General features: G+C 39.1%; 1 protein-coding gene across 6 annotated transcripts in view; it reads left to right on the top strand.

Annotated features, from left to right (window-relative positions):
- The window catches only part of WDR33 (WD repeat domain 33), a 67,873-nt gene that overhangs the window by 18,222 nt on the left and 37,325 nt on the right, over window positions 1-12,326 (top strand). For all 6 annotated transcript variants that reach the window (XM_017826268.1, XM_017826270.1, XM_017826272.1 and 3 more), the window contains exons 3-7: window positions 1,323-1,391; window positions 1,812-1,916; window positions 2,448-2,543; window positions 3,013-3,164; window positions 4,905-5,002. In XM_017826268.1, coding sequence (XP_017681757.1) covers window positions 1,323-1,391; window positions 1,812-1,916; window positions 2,448-2,543; window positions 3,013-3,164; window positions 4,905-5,002 — 520 coding nt within the window. The remainder of the gene's footprint in view (window positions 1-1,322; window positions 1,392-1,811; window positions 1,917-2,447; window positions 2,544-3,012; window positions 3,165-4,904; window positions 5,003-12,326) is intronic.

A 12,326-nucleotide genomic window follows, 5' to 3' on the forward strand; every position in this document is an offset into this window, starting at 1 on the left:
CTTGCACTGGGGTCTCTGAAAGTCCATTTCTGTACAGTTGATAAATACAGAAAAACGTAAATGAAGTTTTGTTGAAGAACTGTTTCTGTAAAAATGCTTATTTAGGTCTCCTAATGGGGTGGCATTAATTCTTTAAAAAATAAAATTTTCTGGTCCAAGACTTACTCCACAAGTGGTGGGTATTAGCCTAGAAGAAATAGAATGCAACCTATAAATACTGGAATTGTTGCAGCTGCAACAGCAATGTTGCAAAGACATGATGAAAGCAATTCCATCTGCTATGGCCAGTGCATGATTATAGCTTGTAGGTGTTAACAGTTGGAAGGTTTTCTTAATAACCTAATCTGTTATCTTCTAAGGTCTGTTTGAACATCCAACATTTTAAACATATTCTTTTATTTTAGGAATGCCCCAAAAGAGATTCTGTTAGTAGTGGACTATTCTAAAAGAATAATTTCAGAAGTTCAGGACCTTTTTAGTATGGCAGAAAAAGGAACTGTTTATTAAAATTCTGTTTATTAAAGTAATAACAAACAAAAAATCTGATTTCTGTGTGTCTTGGATGCTTACACAAAATTAGGATATACTAGAATTCCATTTCAATCCTGGCTTAATACTACCGATTTAATGTGTTTCTATCAAGAAACCCAAGAAAAATAGTTAATATGTAATTTGCTCTTGGCTTAAGAAATTGTAGCAAACTCTAGTAGCTGGGAATGTTTTACCTAGATTTGTAACTTAAGTTTCCAATATCTACACAGATCCAAATGGGTAGAGTCTGGGGCATGAAGCTGAAATAATTAATTTTATTCTTAATTCATAAGAAGTATTTTTGAAGAGGTTGTGTTTGACAGCTCACAATATTTAACTAATTGAAGGCGTTGTTATCCCCACATCTCAGTTTCATCCATTTGAAGGCATTGTCTTTATGCTTGAGCTGCAGAAAGTCCTTTTCTAGCTCATGTTGCTCCGTGGGATTTCATGTGGAGTTCATCAGCACAGCTGCTACTGGTGTTAATCCTTATCCTGAACATAAAGCTCTGAAAGGATTGAAGGTGCCTCTCTGGGACTACCTGTTAGCTTGGGCAGTACCACCCATCTGTGGCACAGGAATGTGCAGCACTTTAAACACTCCTGACTCCTTTGCTTACAGCACACAAATTCTACAGGTTTCCTGAGTCCAAAGTCTTAATAAAGCTTACTTTAAAATTCTCGGGGCGCTTTAGAGTTTTCCCAAACAGACTCTCAATGTATTTCTTATTTTTTGTTATTTAACAGTGGAGTGCACTAGTATGAACTAGGAGTTGTTTTCTTCTTTCCAGAATAGAGTATGGCAGAGAGACCAGCGAGATATGCGAGCAATCCAGCCTGATGCAGGATATTATAATGATGTAAGTAGAATTGTCTTATTCACTGATGAAGTTCTGCAGATAAAACTTGTCCAGAAAATGGGAAGGATTCTGCATGTCAGCTGAGGTTATCATTGTGTCTGCAAGAAGCCTTAAAGTTATGAAGGGTATCTTCACTTTACATTATTTTCTGTTGGAATCCACAAAGAGAACCTGAACCTGGATAGGCTTTTAATTTCTGGACATAACTCCTATAATGCACTGAGGTTGCAAAGCTGCTCTTGAAGATACTGGTTCTGGATGTTTGAGTTGATAAATCACGCAGACTTTGAAACACTTCTATGGATTTATTTCTGGTAATATCCCTGCAAATGGCAGTCTTGCTTTTCCCCAAATGGGTGTTCAGAATACATGCTTTTCTTGAAGTTTCTGATTTTAAATCTTTTGTTTCTTCTCTTACAGCTGGTCCCTCCTATAGGAATGCTGAACAACCCTATGAATGCTGTGACAACAAAGTTTGTTAGAACATCTACTAATAAAGTAAAATGCCCAGTGTTTGTTGTCAGGGTGAGTACACTGTTGGAATTACTTAGTTGTATTGTCTTAGTTTAAATTAGACTGATTCTTAACTGAAACAAGATGGCAGTTAAAGCATCTTCAAAAACTAGCATGTGGAATGCATGGACTACTTCTGTGTCCAGTCTTTCTATAGAAAGTTTAAGGAAAATAAATGGTAAGGTCTGAGCACACAAGAGTTCTTACTGTGAGTTTGAGGTGCATTTCCACTTTCCCCATCACATTTTGGAGACAATATTGTTTTGTATGGATATTGGGTGCTGTAAATATACTGATGCCAGTAAGCTGTTTCTTCTCTAGATTTTTTCATGGCTTTTACAGTGGGCTTTATCCTGTTGTTACAAAAACCAAAAGCCCTGTGGCACAGTTCTGCTTTTTTGTCTATCTTGCGTCCTCTAGAAAGTCATGTAGTTAATTCTGTTTCCACAGATTCCCTGAAGAAGCTCATGATTTACTTGGAGAATTGTGAAGAAATATTTGAATGTTGTATTTGCCCAGTTTAGTTAAATGTTTCTTTTGCAGTGGACTCCTGAGGGGAGACGTTTGGTCACTGGTGCATCTAGTGGAGAGTTCACTTTATGGAATGGACTGACTTTCAATTTTGAAACAATATTGCAGGTAAATTCATCTATAAAAATTTCTATGTAGTTCCTTGAGGTCTTGGAGCATGTTCTAGGAACACATCTTCATCCTACTCATCGTGGGTCTATGGTCTGAGTGGTAGTGGGAGTCTTAGAGGTCTTTTATTCTGCTCTGACTCCATGTCAGACCTGCTACAGGCAATTCACATAATGCTTCTTATTCCATCTCCATCTGTTATACTAACTGTTCTCAAGAACATAGTATTTGTAATAATAAAGAAACATATTGGAAACAAAATGCAAATACTGTTACTATTTAGAAGACCACTGTATGCAGAGTAAGGAATTTTTTTCCCCCCACAATAACATCTTGAATGTAATTAGATCATCACTGTTCCCATCTCCTCATTGCAGCTGTTAAGTAGGAACTTTAGTAACTTCAGTGTTTGTGTGGATCAGATGGTATTTGAATGTGTTTGCTAGAAGTTTTGTTTCTGAATTTACAGGCTCACGACAGCCCTGTAAGGGCTATGACTTGGTCACACAATGATATGTGGATGCTGACAGCAGACCACGGGGGATATGTGAAATACTGGCAGTCCAACATGAACAACGTCAAGATGTTCCAGGCACATAAGGAGGCGATTAGAGAGGCCAGGTTTATACACAATATACCATTTTCTGTAGTACCTATTGCCATGATTAGACTGTTCTCTAAGTGTATTCTGGGTGCAGAAATGCATGGGTTCTGTCAGATTCTGGGAGACTTCATGCACCACATAAACACAATATTTCCTTTTGTTTCCACATTCTCACCGTTTTGCTGGCACCTTTCTGAATTAGTATTGTCCCAGAATCCGCCTCTGCAATATGTTAGAGATGTATTTGTCTGCCGCATTTTGCACTGGTATTCTTTTCATTTTTATATGGTGACAATGTGTATCAGTTATTCCTTTTTATACGCACTGTGTAAGACGACAATTTCATTCCAAATAAAGAATTCAGTCTTTAATAATCTAACTGAATAAAATATAAAGCCTTCAGAAATAAAACACCTGCATAGTTCTCACAAAATAATAAAACACTAAATAAAGTGAAGAACTGCTTGGCTTGGTGAAGCCAAGACTTCCAGTAATACTAAATACCCACGCAGACTGCCACATACAGAAGTCTAATGTTAATACTAAATGGGTTCTTCAAGCTTGAAACTGTAAGAAGACTGTAGGATATTCTCTTGGTTCAGTGTTGATGCCTCAGTTGTGCAAATGTCTATATAATGGAAGCTAAAGCGATACTATCAGTAAGATGGAAATGAAGGATGTTTCTAGAGCAAACCTGCATATAATCCTTAGTAAGATATGGAAATGTTTTTAAAGTAAGCCTGAAGAGAAGCTGCAGATCCAAAATGAAGCTAAAGCAGTGTTTCTATGGGTTCAGGTGCTGGTGATAAAGGTTCACTGCCACAAACCCACTTTCTGTTAAAGTCACCATTTTGCTTGGATAAGGGTGCATTTTCTGCCAGAGTTTGGTTTTGAGAAGTGCGTACTTTGGATTCAGTTACTGTCTGACTATCATGGCCATACACTGAATTTCTGTGCTACTTTAAGCCCTTTCTTGATCATAAAGATCTAAGATTTCACAAGGGCTCCCTCATGGTCTCTCCCTGCACCAGAAAAGAAGTGAGTGCCTGTCAGTTGCTGGAGATGTTCTGGCCCTGTTCACATGGCTAAATAACTCCTTGCTTTTCCAGTGACTTTCATCAAGCAATGTTGACTGCTGAATCTGGAAGCTGCTTATATGTCTATAGGATTCTTTTCATGGTTTTGGTGGGCTATAATAAGAGGGAGTGTTTCCAAATTGCTCTTACAATAAGTGGTATGCTTGTTTTATATAGTTTTTTTAACAGTTAATCCAAGTAGCATTTTCCTGTGACCAGCTTTCACTTATTTTTTGCTTCTCTGCTGCAAAGCACCTGTGGCTGAAGAGGAGTTTTTTCCCTAAGAACTGTTATCTCTGCTTCTACACAGTGTCACTTCCTTATGGTGTTGCCAAACATGACAATCTAGGGCGACAGTTACCAAATCATGTTGATGTTGCTTCTCATCCTGCAGAGAAAGCGCTGCCGTGGGCAGTCATAGATAGGAAGGTGCTAAGAATAAATGACAGGTTTTTTTTTTTCCTCATTTGACAGGGGACTGCAATGCAATAAGTAATCCTATGCTAAATTCATGTCTTGTGATGAAGTGTCGTTTGGCAGGCACTGTATTCACTTAAAAGTGCCTATGTTCAAATGCCTCCTTCAGTGTATAACACATAACAGTATAATTTTGCCCTGTCTGAGAAGCATAATCTGTTAAATGCTGACTTCTTTCCCCTGCTGTGTGTCTTCATGTAACAGTTTCTCACCCACGGATAATAAATTTGCTACATGCTCTGACGACGGCACTGTTAGAATCTGGGACTTTCTACGTTGCCATGAGGAGAGAATTCTTCGAGGTATGTGTACCAAAAGTACTGATTTGGGTATTTCACGAGGGGGAAAACCTTTTTTTTTTTTTTTTTTAACTAGGGGTTCACAATACAGAAGTATCAGCTTGTCTACAATTTTTGTCTTAAATGCTCCAAACAAGTTTTTGTTTGGCTGCTGCTGTAGGTGCCTTATCATAATCAGATAGGCCGCAGTTCACAGTGGCATTACTCTGTTTACTGTCCACTTAAGCTCTAAACAGTGGAGATGGGTAGAAGAACATTTTGCTGCTCCTAATTCGGTAGAAACAGCTGTTTCTGGATCCAGGAATACATTTATCTTTCTCTAGAGCTTAATCTTTGTGACCACTTTTACTTCAGAACACACATCTTCATGCAGAGGATTCCATTCTTTTCATGGGCGTGCCTTCCATTCTGATTTCTTCAGAGGCAAGGTAGTTATTTCTCATTCCTTAAGAGGAGGAGAATATTTAAGTAGAGAAAATAGGTACATTTTCAGCACATCACACATAGCACAGGCAAATAATTCTAGCTTTGGTTAAACAGTTCTCTGTCCAACATCTGTGTACACTAACTTCTGGTGCCTTTCCACTGGCCTTGAGCTTTCTCCTTCTCTTGCTGCAATCTTAATGAGCAATAACAGTAGCTTCTGACAGCTGTTCCTTTCTTGCAGAAGATGTCAAAGGTGCATAATTTAACAGGAGAATATATTAAAAAGCTGCTATGAGATTGGGGATTGTAGACTTGCAGATAAACTGCAAAGAAGGTATGCAATAAAAAACATGGGCTTTCAGTTTTAGGTGTGTGAGCTTGTGCTTTCCTAAAGTAAGGATTTTTATTTTTAATTGTGCCTTAAACTTGGACCTGCATTCCATATTTTATGAAGTAGAGCTCTCCCTGTTTCTTTTGAATCTTAAGCTCTTTATGTTACTTTTAAACACTGCTGCTCTGCAAAGATGTTGGGCTCCTGCATTCTTGCAGTGATGATATTTTAACAGCATGTGTGCATAGACATGATGGTGATTGTGTTTGCAGGACCTGGCAAGCAGATTTCCAGGTTATATCATTTACAGCTGTTACTCTGGAAGGCCCCAGACAGATTTGGGACTGTTTTGCTCGATCCTTTACAAGGAAATCATTCTGCACTAACCACGTTCTGTACCCTCCTCCAGGTTTGTGGAGGGAATGGGGATTGCCTCCAGGCAGAGTAGTCGAGGTTACAGAAGTCCCTCCACTTCTACATTCTTTCAACATTCTGCATAAAGTAGAAGTAAACCATTTAATTTAGACTATGAAGAAGAGAACTTGCATTACATTTTCTTCCTTTATCTTGTGTGCTTTAGCATTGTAACTATGACTAGACCTCAAATAGAATTATCCTTTTATTTCTAACAGTTTATATATCTCAATATACTATTTTTAGTTTGCACAGTAGTTCTGTAAGTAACACATTTGCTTCTACTCATTATCTACTCACACTTCATCTTTTGCATAAATTGGAAATGGTTTGAGAACTTTACATCTCTGGGCAAAATTGGACAGGACAGATTATTCCTTGTTTCTGCTGTCAAATAAGCAAAGAAAACCCAAACCTCAACCCAAACAACACCAGCAGAAAAATCTCCCACAACAAAGCAAAATAATACCAAAAACCCTGATAGTTGGGAGGATGTTTCTGCAAACATACAGGTTTGATTTGGCTTTGGTCTCTAATACTGTTTTTAAGTATGGTCAGAAGACTTATTTGAAAGAGCTGGATTGTTAACAATTAAGTCGTTTTCTTGGTGGAAAACACAAGCTTTCACTTTGTTATTTGGAGTTTAGAGCTTATGGCTTTAGGATACTTATCCTCAGCTTTTGGCTTCTCCACTTACATTCTGCTTTTAAATATTTAGAAGTGTGACCTGTAATACTTTGCTTAGTACAGCCTTCAGATTGTGTAAAAACTCATGCCATTGCCATCCAGAGTTAGTGATCTGTAAATAACAATTCTAGAACCACTACATCAAAAGGATTTCATTATGTACAGAAATTGTTTAGATCAAATACCATGCTGAGGAATGGTTTTTATTTCCCACTTTCACACCTCATACAGCAGTTCTGGATAATATTGGTGCTGCGAAGTTGAAGGGGTTCTACAGTGTCCTTTAGATCCAGAGCTTTGCTGCATGTATTAAGGTATTCTTCAGGTTATCACACTGAATTATAAAAATCAAATGTAACTACCAATTTGCAGTCCGATGTATTTATGAAAAAGATTAGCACTTAGGGGATAATATGTCAATAATATTGTTATTCCTACTGATTTTTCAACAACAAATTAAGGAACATATTTTAAAAAACAGATTTGAGGATTTTAATGCTGAGGAATGCTTTTAAAGCAGTTCTGTAAAGAGCATTAAAGTTACTGGGATATGCTGATACAGAAAAGACAAAACTCTGTAGACTTAGTACAGGTCCTTTTGCTTGCACTGTGGAATAAGCTTATAATTATTCCTGTTATTTAATGAAATGGTCCCCTTAAAACTGGTCTGAGGCAACAATTCTAGTCTTGTGAAGAGTAGTGGAAAAACAGACAGCAGTGGTAAATTACATAGGATGACTTCTTAAGGTTTTCCTGGAGTTTTTTCAGCTGTCTGTAGCAGGCTGTGCATTTTTTCAGTAGTTTAACCCATGAATACGTGGGCTGTATAAGATACACTTATTAACTGTCTCCAGCTTACTTTTATTTTGTCAAAATGAAGATAAACAGGACACCCTGTTTGGTCCTTCATACATAGTGCCAGAAGTTCTGGATCTCTTTTCTTCAGTCTCCAAGTCCCTTTGCTGTCCAGCTTTTCACTGGTTTATGTTGCTTTGACTGCTGTTTCTCCCACTGTGACTTTCCAGCACACAGGAGGTGGAGTTTAAGCATTTTGTTAGAGGTACGTGCAGAGTTATCAGGCTCATTTTTAATATCCTAAAGAAATAAATAGGATTACAATGTTTTCCTCAGGGAACCATCTTTAAATAATTACAGTGAATTATCTTAAAAGAACTTGAAGGTGGGGGAAATGGCATTGAGTGTCAGGTACTTACCTGCTTGCTTCCCCACAGCCCAGGTCCAGTCTGGCTTCTCTCTTGAAGTAGAAGTGCTGTGCTCCTGATTTTGAAGCTTCTGCCTATGTTAATTCCTGGCATGATGCCATCTTGATGGTAGCAAGTGCAGTTTGATGCACTTCCCAAAATACACTGGTAGAAACTTCACTGATGTTAAAAAAGTTCTTGCTAAAATAAGACTTGGAAAACAGGCTGTAGTATAGCAACATGGTTTTTTCACTACAGTAATCTGTTCCTCTGAAAGGCATTTCCAATAAAACACTATCAGGTCTTTTGTCTAAACAGCTGCAGTGAAGTCCAGGACATGAACATTTCTGTAAGAACATACACATTGATGGCTTTTGGTAGTGCTGAAAACATCCAGTGAAAAACTGTATGCAGTCAAATCTTCATGTCCCTCTATTTCTATTGAGAAATTAATGGTATTTCTGATTTCTCCTTGTGGCAGTGACTCTGGGTCTGGGCTGATGTGTCCCTGAGAATATTTTGGGTAGATCATTAATAAACACATGATTCCTTAATTATTCTCTCAGCGTGATGCCGTGGGCTACGAGGCTACAAATACATTTTGGGTTTCTCAGTTCCACTATCCTTCCTTCTCCTTCCCTTCACAGTCACCCAAAATCCAATAGAAGTGCGTGGTTGAGATGACTGTAATGTTTTTATTCTGAAGGGTAGATGAACACTATGTTCCCAGGATTTCAAAGGTTGCCTGCCTTAAATAGGTCTTTTGGGGAGGATAACTCCACGCAGCTCTCTGAGGGATGGTAACCCATGCTTTTTAAAATACTTTGTAGATAAGTTTTTTTATTTTCTGTCTCTAAGGTAGAGTAATACACTAAATGATCTTTCAGCCAACGTGGTAGACTTGGCAATAGATTTTTCTTATCCTAACTTGAACATAAAAACAATCAAGATTTCATTATGTTCTGTCTGGATTTAAAATTTGCAGTTTGTAACAACATGTAATTCTTACCACCATCACCTACAAAATAACACATATGTATTACATGCAGAAGTCACAGGTAAACAGACTTTTCATCTGCTCACAGATATCTGTACATCTAATCATACTTAAATAGCTGTAGAATTTATTTGTTCCTTCTACTCCACTCCCAGATCTTTATTAGCAAATAATGTACCGTGAAGTCTCTTAAGCTGTCTAAATCTATTGTATGCTTTGTATTCTTTGCCTGAAAGTGAAGGATCTCTTTCTGCAGAGTTTTTTACTCAGTCAAATTGCAAATCCTGACTTAAAATTATAGATGAGTTCCATAGTTAAAAGGAACTACATCTTCAGTTCAGTCCCTTGCTCTTAAAGATACATTAGTAACCAGCTCTTACCCTTGATGCAAGTGGCTTCTGAAACTCTTCCCTTTTCTTGGAATGTAATTGAACTCTACATTGGATAATTTAAAAGAAAAAAAAAATCCTGATATTGCTGTTTCCATCTTTCTTCCCTTTATCTGAGATTTTTCTTTTGTTGTCCTTGTCTCAGCAAGGAGAGAAAACTCAGCAAATTCCAGAAATGCATGTATGTTGATACTGTGTTTCTTGTAAGGAGACCTACTGTTTAAACTTTCAGCTTTGTGTGAGGGTTGCTTCTTTGTACTCTTAGGATTTCAGGTATCTCTGATAGGTCTTCTAGCTCTACTGAGGCATCCCTGCATGAATATTAGAAGGATGAGATGAGACCTGCCTGATACTGGCACCAGCCATATGACTCTAGAGAAAGAAAGTCCTTGAATTTTCAAACTTGAAAAGATGAGCTGTTTTGAAATGCTGGTTTTGGACCAATTCAGTCTCCTCTTTGTTGGTGAGTTTTAGTGTTGCAGCTGGTGTTGCAGGTCTCTGATCTTTGTGAATCTTAGCTGCCAAAGCCAAGCTGGTGATGGAGGGAGGGCTAAGTTGCCACTAACTCAGTTGAGGTACAGCTGCACTCCAAATGGCTGGGCTTTTCGTGTGTCAGGCACAAGAAATGGTAAGGATCTTACCTTCAGTTGTGACTTCATGTGGAATTAACCATCATATGGCACAGTACTCTGCAGGAGTCAGGAGCCACCTGCAGTGAGTGCCACTGCTGGAGCCGTGAGCTTTGTCCCCAGCTCCTGCTCATAGTTGTGGAGGAAGAAAAGAACTTTTTTAAGGGGGTAACATTGATACTAATGATAAAATCCTGAACTACAGAGGCATTTCGATGGTGATGCTGAGATGGTCCCCATCTTCCTTTCTCAGCACGAGTGTGGTTGTTGAAAAGGAGACAGGCTTGGGTGCATTAAGGATGGTGATTTCTTGGTATCTACTCACCAGTATTTGTCATAGCAAAGGTTCTCAACAACAAAAATCATCTGGAGTTAGCCCTCTGCCAGTTATGTTAGTAACTCATCTCCGATAAAGTCTTACGTGGATAAATACTTGGAATTGGGCACTTCATTAATTATATTTTTAATGGAATCTTTTATTTGACATACCATTTCCTAAGAGACAAGAGATAAAATAAAATAAATAAAATAAAATTTATTTCAGAATAAATGGTAGAAGTCTACAAAAAATCAAAAAACACAACTTCTTGCTGAAAATAATCCATATCAGTCCTTAAAAACTTTCCTTGGAGGCTTCTTAACACCACTTTTCTTTTGTGTGTGGGTTGAACTGAGTACTTTTTAATTTTTTTTTCATCTTTTCTCTTTTCATATCCTCTGGTTACTGTACTAAAAGCTTTTGTGCATCTAGGTAAGCATAGACTTTGCAAAGAGTTTGGTATTTTCTTTGCATCATTTAAATTCTACATACTCAAGTTATTTCTTGTTATTTTACATTTAGCTCTGAGTGCTATTCTGACTTGAGCAGTGAGACACTTGGCAACAAGTTTTATCATTTGGGAGATAGGGAGAGAGCTTGCAAATGTCATCCCTAAAATATGATGGTGGTTTTTTTTTTTTCTGTCTTCCATACCTGCCTGGCATTACTTTCTCATGAGAAAGCTGGTCCTGCTCAAGACACATTGCGTTTATAGGAAGACACAGAGTCAAAATTGAAACTGGGGACTGTCTGAAATGGGATTGTATAGCAGACCAGGAGAAAAGGGATAAATAAGAATCCTGAAAAAATTGGGTGAAGGGTATCTGGAAATAAGAAGGATAGGGAATGGAAGGAAAGTGTGGAAGCTGTGTCAGTATGAAAAAAAAAAATAAAAACAACAGCTCATGTAAGGATTGGGAAAAGCTGGTGGCAATGTTGAGCATGGAGATGAGAAAGAGATGTGATGGAACCTCACAAATCATGCTCTGGGCGTTGTGGGGATAACTCAGAGCAGCCTCAGTTGCTGGAGCAACCAGAGAAGAGGCAGGAGGGGGTTTATGGCTGAATGACACACTTGGGTACAAGTGGACTGTGTAGAATGTGCCAAGAGTGTCTGTATGTATAATAATGGTACCCATAATATCTTTTAAATTTTATGTTCTGTGTCATGATTCTTGGAGACTCGATGTGTTGGAGTAGAGTTAGGAACACGCTCTGTATTTTCTGGAAGATGAGCATGGAGAGAATCATAGAATAAGCTGGGTTGGAAGGGACCCATCAGGATCATCAAGTCCAACTCCTGGCCCTGCACAGGACACGCCACGAGTCACACCATGTGCCTGAGAGCATTGTCCAAATGCTTCTAAACTCTGCCTTGATACTGTGGCCACTGCCCTGAGGAGCCTGTTCAGTGCCCAACCACCCTCTTGGTGAAAAACTTGATATCCAACCTAAACCTCCCCTTACTGAGCTCCAGCCATTCCCTCGAGTCCTGTTACTGGCCACAAGAGTGAAGAGATCAGTATCTGCCCCTCTGCTTCCCCTCATGAGGGTGTTGAAGACCACAGTGAGGTCTCTCCTCAGTCTCCTGCAGGCTGAACAGACAAGTCCCCTCAGCTGCTCCTCATACAGCTTTCCCTCCAGACCCCTCACTATCCTCGTTGCCCTCCTTCGGACACTCTCTAATGGCTTAATGTCTGTTTTTATATTGTGGTGCCCAAAACTGCCCCCAGAGCTCAAGGTGAGGCCGCCCCAGGGCAGAGCAGGGTGGGACAATCCCCTCCCTGGCCCAGCTGCCAATGCTGGGCCTGATGCCCCCCCAGGACAGGGTTGGCCCTCCTGGCTGCCAGGGCACTGCTGACTCGTGGCCAACTGGTCACCTACCAGGACCCCCAGGTCCTTTTCCACAGCACTGCTCTCTAGCATCTCATTC

This window comes from Lepidothrix coronata, unplaced genomic scaffold, assembly GCF_001604755.1.
Source record: "Lepidothrix coronata isolate B3197 unplaced genomic scaffold, Lepidothrix_coronata-1.0 Scaffold125, whole genome shotgun sequence".
NCBI lineage: Eukaryota > Metazoa > Chordata > Aves > Passeriformes > Pipridae > Lepidothrix > Lepidothrix coronata.